Below are 14367 nucleotides of genomic sequence, written 5' to 3' on the forward strand. Positions count from 1 at the left end.
AGCTATATGCCGATTAACGATATCTAAATTCTCGTTTTCAAATCTCTAGTCTGGAACTGAGATTTACTAAATTGATGCATCCCCCGCCATTATCATTTATTATGTCTTCTCCTCACAACAGAGGTTCCGTTCTACTTGGTAGATGTATACGTATTCGTTTATTTTGTGTAAATTTTCAGATGCTTAAAAATCAGAACGGTACAACGGCAAACGGTGGAGTCATCAAACAAGACCCCAAGGTCACTGAAGGAAGTCGCGCCTGCGCCATCATGTGATTTCTACCCTCTTGCACTGGCAATCATTGTAGTACTGATGTAGTTTGATGTCATTAGATTCCTTTAGTTTTAAGGAGAGAACTTGTACAACTGAGCCAGACAAATTTACGGGAAACTTGAGAATCTTGTTTAACTGTGGCCTTGCTGGACGAGCCCTGAAAGACGAAATTTTACCGACGCGAAGTAGTGTTCTGCAGCTAATTATTGGCAGTGCTCGGTAATAGACTGATTATTAGATTAGGATCTTGTTGATAAAAAAAAAACCGACCTTGCTACACCCCCCCCCCCTCTCCTCCCCTACCTCGTGATCGATTTAACGCATTTGATGATTTGTTTGCACGTTATACTTAACCCCAGGAAGGAAAGGCAGCTAATTTGTTGCTGCATTAGCTTTCTGTTTTAGCCAGACTAGTGTCGATAATGGATATTTAGCAACTTTGGAATATATTGTACAAGGTGCCACTAGACAATCCGGGGAAAAATATTGTTTAACAGTGGGATAGGAGAATTCGAATGTAGATCAGTTGTTAGACTGTGAAGGTTATGCGATGTCGTGCGTAGGTAGTGTCAACCATTGGTGTTGATTCGCAAAAAAAATATTTAATACACTGATTAACTAAACACTAAGGTATTTGAAAGTGGAGAAAATATATTTTTATAAAATTTGGTTGAACCATAAAAGTGGAGCAAGTTTTCCTTTCTCGTCGGGGCTTTCTTCATTTCTTTTCTGTTATGTGAATTAGTGATTTAGGTGTTGAAAAGAAACGTTCGATACGTAGTTGGTAATATTTATTGCACCTTTTGTACAGATGTCATGTTTTGTAGTCTTAATCTTTTAATAAAACGAACACCTGTTGATTATTGTTGACAGAGTGGGGAGGAAAATATACCTTGCAGTTATTTCTGGGGAAGACACACTTAGGAAAAGGAATCAGGTAGACTATTTGCGCTTCGACACGAGGGTTCCTTCGCCAGCGAGAACATATGATGCTTTAAGCAACGCGAGTTGACGAGAGGTCGGCCAGAGGTCTAGCACTAGTGCCAGACCCCCGGCAAACCTCGCCTCAAATCTTCTCGGGGACGGAGATATGCACGGTCTTGCAGCGCAAATTATACTAGGGGCTGCTATGAAAACTGCCTCCTGACGGCATATCACAAAGGGGATCACATAAGAGATTAAAGATTATACGAGCCAGTGGGGTCATGTTACACACTCAAGGAAAAAGGCTGTGAAAGTCAAGGTTCTTGCATGTCACTTGCTACGGCATCACTCGCACAATGCGCGGACTCCATCCTGTGATGTGGTTGATATCTGGAGCGGATCTTGCTCGCTCTGACCTATGATAACTACAATGCAAAGATGAAGAGTTTTAAAAGATCTTCCAGGGTCTTTCGCTAGGAGAAAGTGAAATTGATTTCTGAGCAAACGAAAATTTTTAAACCGTGCTCGGGTAAGAAAGAGAAGATTGTCTCGTAGAAAAAACAATGGTTTTATAGGACGACAGTGTCGAAAGAAGTTCGTGCTAGATAGACGTTTGTTCACTTTGCCTCGTGATTGGGCTCGAAATCTTGTGTGATTTCCTGAAAACTCATCCAATCGCCTTTTTTTTTCAATCCTCGTCTCTGGCGCTAGAGACAGTTAAGAAGCGCTTTCTTTGAGTCTCACTGGTTCCTCTTCTGATTAGCAATTGTAATTTCTTCAGTTTAATTTTACGAGCCTCACTGGCAGAGTGCCAATTTGGGAACTTTCATTGAGAAATCCCTCGAAAAGGAGCAAAAACTCTTTGTTGATATTCAAGAGAAAGGACTACTGTCCAAATGACAAATTGGACCAAATCAAAACTCACCCTATGACATCTTCGATATCTTCAGGGATTTCCAGTCTAGGCGCCTTTTTGTCCTTAAATTTACTAGTAACGTTTCTGCAGATCTTGACAAACGACGCCTAAAAATCAAAAGAGGAATTTAAAAAAAAAGTAATTTCAGTTTCTCATTCTTTAATGGAAAGTTATGAAAACAACGATGCCTGATTTAACTGGAATTTGAATAAAGTTAGCATCATTAGAACTAATGTTAACAACCTGACTTGCACCCGCAACCATGTTCATGCTTAGGCACCAGGCCCCGGTTGTTCGAAGGTTGGATAACGCTATCCACTGTATAAATCTCTATCCGGTGGATATACCCTGCGAGCAGAACCTTTTTAACCTGTCCTCGAATCGAAAAGGGAAAAAGGCTCTGCCGACATCCTGTTGTTGCTCGTTTGAACATGCGCGGCGGTTGCCTAAAAACTGATCTTTTTCCACGCCCCCTTGAACTATTGTGGGCGCAGATATGGTCATCTGTTTACATGAAAAACAAAGGCGTGCGCACCAAAATTGGTTTGACTGGAGGCAAAACCGGCTTGAGTGGCCCGGAGTTTTGAGTTTTCGGCATTTCAAAGCAACAACAGGATGTCAGCAGAGCCTTTCCCTTGGAGGGTTAAAAAGAAGAAAAGAAAAAAAGAAGAAGAAAAGAAGAAAAGGCTCTGCTCGCAGGGTACGGTGGATAGTGCGGAACCTGTTGCTATTGTTTATCCGCTAGATAGCAATTTCTTCGTTGGATAGCGTTATCCGTCCTTTATACAACTGGGCCCTGGTAGTTCCGCGTTACTATCCGAGTTTACAAAATAAAACGGCTGATATCACTGCTACTTCCTTTGTCTGGAATACGAGTCCAGCCTCATATCACCCTTCCAGAATTTTATCAAATTGCCTGTACTTATTAATTTGATCTTCTGAGGGGAGAGAGGCATTGATAAAGTTATTGTCTTGCTACGAACACAACACACAGATCCAGGCCAGGGCTCGAGACCGGACTGCTCGTTACATCAACACGACGTCACACATTCTGCTCGCGAGGACCAAAATTTTGCCTTAAATTCATGGACGCCTATTCGTGTTGCATCCAATTTCAGTTGAGCGTGAGAGTAACCAGGGATTACTAAGGTTTTACTTTACTCCGCTTCGTGATTGGTCGAGAAAACTCATGCAATTTTCTTAGCCAATCAGAATCAAAATTGAGCCACCTGCGACTTGGTCACTTGTGATTTCCCGCGCTTGAAGCAATTTGCCTGATTTGCTTTGATATCTCATTAGCCGCTAATGGTATTTCCCCTTTATTTGATTGGCTGTTGTGACTACTTTAATTTGGTCTCACGATACTCGAACAAAAAGCACTCGAACTCAGTGTTTAAGGAGCTAAACGCTTAGCAAAGAGTAAACGCGGGAACTCAGTCTTGAGTGCTTCCCTGTCTACTTTATAAACTTTATAAACTTTAAACAACAAACATATGAAATACATATATATGAACTGCGGTTATGAAACGTATATGTGCACGATCCTTCGCAGTAAAGCACTATTTAAGCAATAGTGAAAATCAGACCTGAATTTCACTATTGCTTAAATAGTGCTTTACTGCGAAGGATCGTGCACATATACGTTTCAGTTCATTTCTATGTATTTCATATGTTTGTTGTTTGATTTATCATCTACGGGTCATGATGTCGAATTAATTTGATGGCCTGCTCCCAGTTGGCTTGTTAGCTCAATTGGTAGAGCGCTGCACTAGTATCGCAGAGGTCAGTGGTTCGAATCCCGTACAGGCCTGAATTTTTTTCAGGTCTGATTTTCACTATTGCTTAAATAGTGCTTTACTGCGAAGGATCGTGCACATATACGTTTATAAACTTTATAAACACACACAATACCGATCTTGCCACTTTCTTTCGAGGTCCTAAAGGAGATAATGTTCCTGGTTCCTCGTCCAGTTTGTCCAGTCCGGTTCCAAGTGAATTGCTCAGTACCTTCATCTGTAGGAATATGGAGCCGATATTTTGAAGTCCTTTGTTCAGGGATTCCCCAGAAGATACCCAAACTGCAGTGGCAGGAAGAAATAAAACTTGTTTCAGCTGGTCTACAGTTGCATTACAGACTGCTTTTTTGAACTTTGTTCCTTCAGAAAATGCTAGACGATCGGGAATTTCAAATTTCCCCTACCACCTCAGATTGTGACAACATGTCGAGTTAGACATCAGTGACGCTATCTATTCCAGGAATGAATTCAGTGGGACTGGAAACAAGCAACTGAGGACTGATAATAAGCTTAATTAACCCTTTTAAAAGTCATCAACCCGTCGCTGACGTATATAGAAATTTTTCGTTGGTAATCACGTGGTTGGTAATAACCAGCCGACGCAAAAAATCTGAGACGCGTCATAAAAACGATGATAAAGAAAAACGCTCCCCAATCTCCGGATTGTTTCGAACAATTCCTGACGATCGGGGATATTTACGGTTTATATTGCCATTATCTACTCAGCAAACCCTGTAACGGTCGGTAAATTTATCTAATTATCGAGTCACGGTTACAGAAAAACTGCTGATTTTATTTCCGCTCTCTCTTCGCACAGGTTCACACGAGCAAGGCATAATCTAAACACTAACCTGACGGTGCCAATGTCTTTCCAAGTTTTTCTGAAAGAAATAAAAATGAAATTAGCACATTAGTAGTACTCAGGAGGTTACAATAACAAAACCTGTTTTGAAACAAAGGCCGTTTAGCATTTAAGAGTGCGCACCGCTAAATTGCATGTGGTGAAAAACTGAACGCTAACCACTGACAAACAGCGTAAAAGGACGAGCTATACAGATTTTGAAAGACTAAAAACTCCTCAGTTTCTCCAGCTTCAGTCACGGCCATTTTGTTATTGAAGTGCGCATGCTCTATAAAAAGGTCTTCAGATATCTTACTTTGTATCCAGAGTGACGTATTCTCCTTGACGTAATGCTTAGGTTTCCGGCCGCTGTTATCGCGCAAGTCAATATCAGCTCCTAACATGTGAGGCGAAAAGAGAGACGATGAAAAAACGATGAGTCCAGATGCAATTAAGAAACACCGATCTGGGAGTCCAGTCCTGCGATATTCAACTTTATTATACTGGGCCCCAGGTGAAACGACGGAACGCAAAACCTTTTTAACCCCTAAAAGTGACTGGCTTCTAGTTTCTCCTTACAGATCCACCCTTGAATAAAATGTATAGGTCATGAGAATAGAAGAAATGATCGCACATTGAAGAAGCTCTTGATTTTCAAACAATTTTTCCTTGTCGGTGCCATAGCAAACGTAAAAAAAAACAGTGCTGATAATATGAAGGTTAAGCACGAGATGAAAAAAGAGGGATTCTCTAACCACTATCAAAGAGAGAAGCAATGACGTTTTCTCGGCCTTGGATCACAGCGAGATGTAACGCAGTGTATCCCTGAAATGAAATTATTCAGATTACTCTACGTTCGGCATATTAGATATATTAATGAAAGTTATCTTGGTAAGGAAACTTCTCGGTTCTTCTTGTGCAAATTAGGCCACGGTTTTCCAAGTAAACGCCACCTAATAGAGGTTTACGACACAATTAGAAAGTCATAACTCGGTAAATAACTTATTATTCAAAGTTTATGGGCTTCTCTGCCAGAACACTAGCCCTAGGTTAGGAGAGCCGCCATTTTTTTTGCAGCATCTCCAACCTTTTCCTCCGCCCTAAAAGACAGTGCGCATAAAAAGGGGAAAAAAGACTAAACAAAGTATATTTACTATAAAATATCCACTTACCCCCTTACCAGTTCCATCCAAGACGACAAAGAGGAACCAAAAAGAAAAAAAAAGTTAACCGAAAGTTAGTTAGAATCGATCTGAGGGAGACATCCCTTATCATAAAGAAATAAGGCCTTGATATCGTGGAGATGGGCAAATCCAGGAAAGATAGCAAATCCGCTTAGGTGCAGTATACTCTCTTAGTTCTCTCTTCCAGATAATAATAATAATAATAATAATAATAATAATAATAATAATAATAACGAATTTTTATACAGGATTGAAAACCCATCAGTGTGTAACACTGTTGTCCTTGGGGTCCTGTCAAAATAATAAATAAATAAATAAAATAAAACTTAACAAGATATAATCATTGATCTTAAGGTCTAGAAAAGCATACAATAAAATAAAATGCTCTGAAAAAGGATACCTATAACCACGTTTAGATCGAATTTAACTAAAATAATCTCGCAATTTGTTCTTAAATTTCAGTCTCGAATCTAACGACCTTAGTTCAGCAGGCAGGTTGTTGAAAGTCTTTGCTCCTTGGTAATAGAAGCTCTTTTTACCAAATTCTAAACGTACTTTGGGTAATTTCACTGATATACCGTTATTCCTAGTGGCCTTAGAATGAACCAGTCTTTCGAAGTAGTTCTTAAAGGGTGTGCAAACATTATTCAGGAGACAGTCGAAAACAAACAAACAGCTTTTACGCTTGATCAAATTGTTCACGGATGGGGGATTAAAAGAACTATTGCCAATAACTTTAAAGCCTCGTCGTCCAAGAGGAGTTCATCCTCTTTTACTTTGTTTTGTTTTTTTGATCTAGCACCAATAAAGCTGTGAGCATGATTTAATAGAGAAAAAGTGACGGCAAACTCTTACCTTCTGTTCAATTGAAGAATCGTGAATAGAATGCCACGCAGACCATAATTACCAGTGTTGGAGAATTGTGGGAGACGGAAAGAAAAAGAAATAATTCAGCATCACATATGTAAATTTGTCCGAAAGAGAAAGAGAAATTATGAACGTAAAGAAATTGAATCCTTACTGATTTTATATTTACATCCATTCCTGTATTTATGAGAAGTTCAGCGATATCCTTCCTTCCTTTTTTGGCGGCCCAGTGAAGAGCAGTCTGCAAACAATCAAAATGTGAGTCCGATTGTTTAGTGTATCATGCAGAGTTATCTGCAATCTCATTTTTAGGGACCTAACTATGAGTCGAGAAGTGGGTCAGAATTGCAAAAGTCCTGGACAGGTCACATGATTTCGTTATTCTTTTGGACGAGACACATCACTCTCACTGTTTTTATCTTGATCCTGGTGTAAGTATTGGACAACTGACGAAAATGTTGGGTTCCCTGATCAGCCTCTCACCCAAATGAAGTAGTAATACTCCATTTCGTTCCATGCCACAGATGCACCAGCAGAATAAAACCACTTGACTCGTGCCCGGACTTAATTACGACTAAAATTTAGGCGCAGACGAGCTATAACTTAGGAAATTGAGTTTTTTTTTAATCGTAAAAGTAAAAATACTTACAAACTGGAATCAACACGCGCGAAGAGCCGTTTGTAAGAGAAAAAAAGAATGAAAAACGATTCATTAATAAACTGAAGTTTGATAATTATCGTAAGACAAAACGAATCAAATGGGAAATGCATTACTTACACCCTTAAGTTGTTCATCCACCATTCCAATGGTGATCATGAAAGAAAAAGATTGTTAATAGGGAGTGAATAGACGAATATGAGAATGCAGTGCTCAACCACTGGTAATTGCACATCGGCATCACAGAGGTCAAGACTCATGGGTTCAACTCCCGTACAAGCCTGAATTTTTCTTCAGGCTCTATTTTCACAACAACTGCTTATGTAGTGTTCATTTCTACGAAGATCACTCTCATATTTATTATTCTGGTTAAATGCTGTCAATAAATTATTGTCGGAAAAGAGCCCTTTCCCTATGCGTATTCCCTGACTCGTTGTTGGTGTGAGGTCTGGGAAAGGGTGGACGAAATTTCACGATGACGCCATAGTTTATACAGGTGTTCAGGTCTGGCCGAACAAGGTCTGCTTTAGGAACCGGAAGGCTAGTTGGAACATATATATATATATATATGAAGTAATGGCTTACCATGACAAAATCCTTTGCATGTGAAGGACACGCAAATTTGAAGAAAAGAAAGAAGAAATAAGTTTCAGTACAACTGAATTTAATTAAAGAGAATATCCATTCATATTTTTCCTAAAATTATCTTAGTTTTCAACTACAACTTTTCCTGCGATTTCCAAACAGAAGGTATTCTACAATCATCAATTTTTTACAGATACTCTTTTCAGAAAAATAACAAGCAGCACGACACAGATTTCATTCTATTCGAACGAATCGCAGCCGCTTTTCAAAATGGCCTTTTGCAACTTAGCAGCATTCCATCTTACTCAGTCATATCATGCGGGGAGGAGTTTCACTCGCACTCCAAGCCCTCCTTCCCCCCCCTCCAGGTACGGCTTCGCTTATAACTTGGCTTTTCTTTAAACAGATTGCTACGAGATCTTCATTAACAGATTGCTACGAGTAAGAGACAAAGAGGAAGTTTTTTTTTTTCCTTTGTATCTCTGCGCCAGTTTGAAAAATCATTGAATAAGACACCTGTGTTGTTACAAGGCTTGGATCTTGTTCCAATAATGCAACAATTCCTGGGAGGTTCCCTTCGCTTGCTGACTGGTTCCATCTTCTTTCTAAGTATGAAACCTGGAAAAAGTAGTGCGGTATGTGACAGGTTGACGTGCGGGTAAAAGATAAAGAGCCGTGTTGTAGAAGAATTCCGAAACTCCGCGACCCAACTGTCCAATTTGGGCTTTTGATTGTTCTGTGCGTGATCAATTGAAAGACTCTACCTAACGTGAACTACAGCTACCAAAAAAAGCTCTCAAAAATGAGAAAAATTGATCAACTGCTCACTGTTGAACGAAGAACTAAGCATTTGGTGATAAATCGTCTATCAAGTAAGCTATCATACCGTTAATTGTTCACTGTTTCTTCTTTCTTGAAGATTCGCCTGTCCTGTTGAGGCTAAAAGAAAAGGTCGATGATCAAAACAAGGATTCTTAAACCCATGCACTCTTAAGATTTTAATGAAAAATTCTAATTTTAACTTCTCTAAACTTTCTCGCATATCATTCAAAATAATGTAAACTTAAATGATCTCAGGGTCGCCTGGAGACAATTTGCTGTGGGCGATCGAACGTGGCGATCGCCTCCCGGTTAGCTCAATTGGTTAGAGCACCGGATTGTGTTGTGCGGGAGGTCGAGGGTTCGAGCCCTGGCCGGACCAATACTCATGGTCTTAAAATAACTGAGGAGAATTTGCTACCTTTCTATAATATCAAGGAATGGATAGATATTCTAGTCTTCTCGGATAAGGACGAATAAACCGTAGGCCCCGTCTCCTGCAGGGTTAGGGGTAGGAGACGTTAATTTCCCACGCACGAGATTACTGTGTGGTGGATGTCCTCCCCTGGGGTGGGATGGGCGAGAAGGTGAGATCGTTACATGGACTGAAGCAGCTGCCAGAGGCGCCTGATAATGCTGACGTCCGATCTCAACCTTATCATCATTGTAACTAAGTACGTCTGTTGTTACATAGGAAGAGTCTCAGATCTAAGGATACCAGTGCATTGGCAATTAAATTAAATTGTATACATACCATCCGTATTTGTTTGAAAACCCAATTCTTCCAAAACCTGCGAACGACAATTATCGGGAAATGGTTGACAAGGACTCCACTACTGGACAGAACGAGGGGTAGTCTCATAAAGTCCTGGCTCAGGCAAAAACTAGAATTCTGCCAAGTTGTTCGAAGGCCGATTAGTGCTAACCCATGATTAAATTTTGATCCAGGTTTCCATACCTCGGTGTTCAAAAGCCGTTTGGGATAATTTTCCCAATTCTTTTTAGAGCATTCAATCATCAAAATGTAGACAAAGAGAATTAAACTGAATTTTCTTTTAAAGCTTTCAGATCTGAAATCAAATTTCACACTAACCCTGGGTTACCTTAATTAACTCACCTTTGAACAACCCCGGGCGGGTCTCTAATGACAGTAATTGATAAGCCGTGAGACGAATTTACTGAAATAATTGTCAAAAATGCTTTATCGTGATTACCACCAAAAGCTCTTTTCTTATGAAACCTAAATGAAATGTACAAGTAATAAAAGTTTACTTAGTTTATATATTCACCTTAATTAAGTAATTTGTTTGATTGATTTGCATTCAGTGATCGGTCAAAGAGTTGATTGAAACCAAGGAATGAGCGAGTGTAATCTTCGCCGACTCGAACATTGACGACCAAACGCTTATTTTGCTTAACTGAAGTCCTTTTCTGAAGCTATCATATAATAACTTCCTCAGCGCACAATTTTCATTAATATTATCCTTGTTGCTAAATGTCCAATAAGGTTTCTAAAGATGAGGGAATTTATGTAATGACGCGACGGATTAAGTCTAGTTTAAAAACATGTTTTTGTAGTGCAGTTTCCTATACCACCTACCGCTTTCGATGCCCGGGACATTTGTAAAGGACCACTTGACAATCAAAGAGTTGCTTTGCTTTGTGTTACGTTGTTCTTGTTCTTTAGGAGTGCCTGCGGTCTGCACGACGTATTTATACCCGGGTGAGGTCGTTGCCAGATGGGCTATTGATATGCGCGCATGTAATTAAACTGTCGTTGTTGTAGTCTTTTTAACATCTGTTTACCGATGCTTGTGGCAGACAATAGTCACAATACATTGGTATAGTTCTTTCCTGTGCAATTATAAATGCTATACAAAGACGTTTAAACAGGACTTACAATCCCAGCAGGAAACCGAAAATAGTTTATTAGATATGCCAAAAAAGCTCCATGATGTACGTTACCTTATCGAAAGTTTTCATTTTCCTGTGGTTATAATGAATGCAAACATGTAGTTCATGCAAAGTAACAGAAACAGACAAAACACGATTGACTCGATCAACTTCAGGAGAAAATGTTTTTCCTAAAATTTATCGCTTGAATTAAACTATTCGAAAACAGGTTCTCAAGCAAGTGGAGGGGATGGGGGGGGGGGGTTGCTCATTGCGAATAAGCATTGTACTCGAGGAAAACTGAAATTCAACTTTTGGCACCGATTGATTCATATACTACGCTAAAAATACTTTATGTTCACTTTAATAAGCATATGGAAGACACATTGGCTGGGTAGTTAGCTCGCTGAAGGTCCGGATTTCAGCTTTGAATGGATAAATTATGTTGTGTTTTGAATAAGACAGATAATACAGTATATTGGTTTCCCCCAAAGAGGTACCAACAAACTATCCACAGGCTGTCTGTGATACAAAGCAGAAGAGGCTTTGATTTGTTGTGTCTTTCAGGCGGGTGGAGGCAAGCGCGAGTTGAGAACAAAGCGCGAATCACGCGCGAGGAGAGCCTGAGAAGCACTCCTCATCTCGCGTGTGACTCACCCTTTACGCTAATCTCGCGCTTAGCCCTCGCTTGACTGAAAAACGGAAAGGTAACACCGCTGCAACAGCCTGTCCCGCATGGGTACCTCAAAATTACTCCAGTTGTTTTACGGTACAGAAACCAGGAATGATTCTGGTGGAAATGGGTAACTAACCTCCTGACCTTATGATATCTCAGTTTTCATGGCCGCAGTCCTTATTATGATGATGGAAACTAATGTGGCGCGAGCCTCGTAGCGTGGAAGTCGCAACAACTACCATAACAAGGAAGAATTAAACAATTATTTGTAAGTCTGTAGGTCCCTTAAACATTTTCCTACAAATTTAGGAGAGACAACTAAAAATCAGCTCATGACAAGTACTTTGTTCGTGCTGTACACCTATGGCTATGCCTTGAAAATGTTCACCGCAGAACAAAGAATACAGGCACTTTTCATTAAACACCACTGTAAAGATGCTACTTAAGCTGAAAGCAATGAAGATTTTACACCATGTTGATTATGTTCTAACAAACTGTTTTTATTATAAGCAAAAATGATCTGCTATGATAATAATGCTAATAATGATAATAATGATAATAATGCCATGTTGATCATGTCCTAATGGAATGTTTTTATCATAAGCAAAAATGAACTGCTGCTTATGATGATATCCACGATGATCGAGATGACTACAGTTAATTCCATCACAAGGAATATGTTGCTGACTCAGTTGCAATTTGCCTGTTCTACAAGATGTTTCTCTTTGATATGAAGAAACTACATAGGACCCTTGAGAGTTTACATCAAGGAATTTTAGAAGTAAACTCGAACCTCTCCAAGAGTGGGGTAAGACATATTCTTGTAATCAACCAAAAATGTACTGTTGAACAGATAAACAGGTACTGCCGCAGTCCCTCAGAGTTGTCAGTATCTTGATCACTGTCAAAGGTTTGCAATGTCTTCAACAGTCTTTAGCAGCTCTTCTTGTGTAACATCTGTATTTGGTGGAAAATTTTTCTCTTTGCTGATCTGTACCAAAAGTAAAACTCAGTATCAGTTGATGTGCAATTTTAAAAACAGCATAAACTGAGCATGGCCTAAAGAAGAGATTGGGATCAGTTGTAGATAAACTAAGTTGGTACATTAGCTAGTGAGCAAGGACCAACTTTTTAACTCAATACTTGGCATTGGTCATAGGTCTATTGTGTAGGAGTTGGGTAAAAGAAGGCCACGAAGAAGGGATGTGAAGTTCTACCAAGAACCTGCACCTTGAATGATTCAAGATTTGATTATCTTCCAGCAGTTGTGGGCCAAAAGGTATATAAATTGCACATACCTTTAAATTTGCTTGCATTTCTGTAGAAACAGATTCCCTTTTAGCTCTGCTTTTAATTGATGTTATGTTATGAACAGCAGCTGTAAAACTCTTGTTAACTTCTTCAATCTGCTGGAATGTTTTCTCTTTCAACTGTGTGAAGAAATGAGAGATAATAAATGCAGCCATGAACATGCTTACCAGTTTGATTTCACACTTTAAAAAAGATTACATGAGTCAAGCCATTGTCACTAAACAAGGCTGACTCGTGAAAATGTTCATACCATGCTCTTAAGACATAATGTCACGGGAGAATTTGACTAGAATGTAATTGGTTTCAACGAAATCACTCAGCCTTCATCAATCTTTTGGAGTAAGTGGTCAACAAACTGATGAAGGCTGAACAATAGTCCATTTCCAAATTACCCTTGGCCTCATTTTCAAAACGAGTCCTGGTGCTCATCCTTTCATATGATAATAAGTTTTCATTCGCATGCAAATTAAACTAATTTTCACAAGAATGGTTGAGCACCAGGCCTCGTTTTGAAAAAGAGGACAAGGGTAATTCAGAAATGGGCTATTAGGTTGATATATTTTAGGTGACCTTTCATGCCAGCATAATTCATCTACGTAAAAGACCATTCTTTTCTCAGCTTTTTTTTTTTTCATCGTTGCTTTTATGTATTCAAAATGATGGCTGCTAGAGCTGTATCCTCACTGTACCAACATGTGGGCATAGTTGATAAAGACTATTCTTTAACATCTCCTGTGGGTAAGGGGAAGGGGCTAGGAGATGACCATTTTAGCAAAACAGCCATTAACAATACACATATACCACTGAAAGTCCACTAGTACACTACCAACAATTGAATGATAGCTAATGATATGCTTCCAACTGTTGATCCTAATATAATGGTCAGTGTCAGCTGAGTGACGACCAACATAGTGGTGACCAATGATTTACCAACTTAAAGAAAATCGTGACCAATGCTTGGCTGACTCTTGGTCAACATGTTGACTAAGTAGTGGCCAATGAACTGACTGAAACTGCGTCAACATGTTGGCTGACAGTATCAACCAATACACAGCTGACAGATGGCAGATGCCTTAAGTACACAGAATCCACTTCAACTCTTTGACATGCAGTCTTATTCACATTATTTCAGTTGAGTTGAGAGTTATGTCTCAGAATTTAGCTGGCTGGAAACAGTTTTCCTACGCTCTGACCGGCTATCTTCAGCGCGCTCAAAAATCAACTTTCCTCCTTTGCAGTTGAATGATTCGCACAAGTGTTGACAAAAGGATTGAAGTTTGAAGTAGTGGGTGTGACATGGCAACCGCTGCGAACGCTTCACACAAATCACGACCCGGTTTTCTGTCTAGCATATTTTCATCGAAACTGTAACATGTTCAGCATCTCCGTTTACCATTTTTAGCGTCTTATTTTGAAAAATGATAAGAAAGATACCTGCTTTTTACGAAGGGTGTTCTTCTTAGCCTTTTTGACCCCGGAACTGCTTTTACTTTTTGCTTGAAGTTTGTTTTTATGCTTCGAATGCACGTGCGTTTTTCCAGGCGCCATGTTTTTTTTCGTAACATTTTACAAAGACATCGCTGGTCAGCAAGACTATTTTTTTAAAATGCTCCCATTACATCCG

General features: G+C 39.5%; 3 protein-coding genes across 3 annotated transcripts in view; 1 reads left to right on the forward strand and 2 right to left on the reverse strand.

Moving 5' to 3' along the window:
• Positions 1-1162, forward strand: part of LOC111341725 (kinesin-like protein KIF28) — a 20072-nt gene extending 18910 nt beyond the window's left edge. Inside the window, exon 27 of the mRNA XM_088754672.1 lies at positions 180-1162. Within this exon, the coding sequence (XP_088610798.1) occupies positions 180-275 (96 nt within the window). The 3' untranslated portion in view covers positions 276-1162. The remainder of the gene's footprint in view (positions 1-179) is intronic.
• On the reverse strand, positions 1048-10822 carry LOC111341726 (uncharacterized). The gene is made up of 11 exons (XM_088754680.1): positions 10464-10822; positions 9618-9654; positions 8931-8983; positions 8561-8662; positions 6935-7042; positions 5506-5575; positions 5067-5147; positions 4761-4790; positions 4025-4191; positions 2123-2220; positions 1048-1622 (listed from the first exon to the last, which is right to left on the reverse strand). Exons 1-11 carry the CDS (start codon positions 10482-10484, stop codon positions 1535-1537), a joined length of 855 nt encoding a protein of 284 aa, XP_088610806.1. The 5' UTR covers positions 10485-10822; the 3' UTR covers positions 1048-1534.
• A 1089-nt stretch (positions 10823-11911) lies between these two features.
• On the reverse strand, positions 11912-14332 carry LOC111341727 (uncharacterized). The gene is made up of 3 exons (XM_022948717.2): positions 14178-14332; positions 12731-12862; positions 11912-12423 (listed from the first exon to the last, which is right to left on the reverse strand). The coding sequence occupies exons 1-3, from the start codon at positions 14289-14291 to the stop codon at positions 12337-12339; spliced, it is 333 nt and encodes a 110-aa protein (XP_022804452.2). The 5' UTR covers positions 14292-14332; the 3' UTR covers positions 11912-12336.
• Between the last annotated feature and the right edge of the window lie 35 nt (positions 14333-14367).

This window comes from Stylophora pistillata, chromosome 3 (genome assembly GCF_964205215.1).
Source record: "Stylophora pistillata chromosome 3, jaStyPist1.2, whole genome shotgun sequence".
Lineage (NCBI taxonomy): Eukaryota > Metazoa > Cnidaria > Anthozoa > Scleractinia > Pocilloporidae > Stylophora > Stylophora pistillata.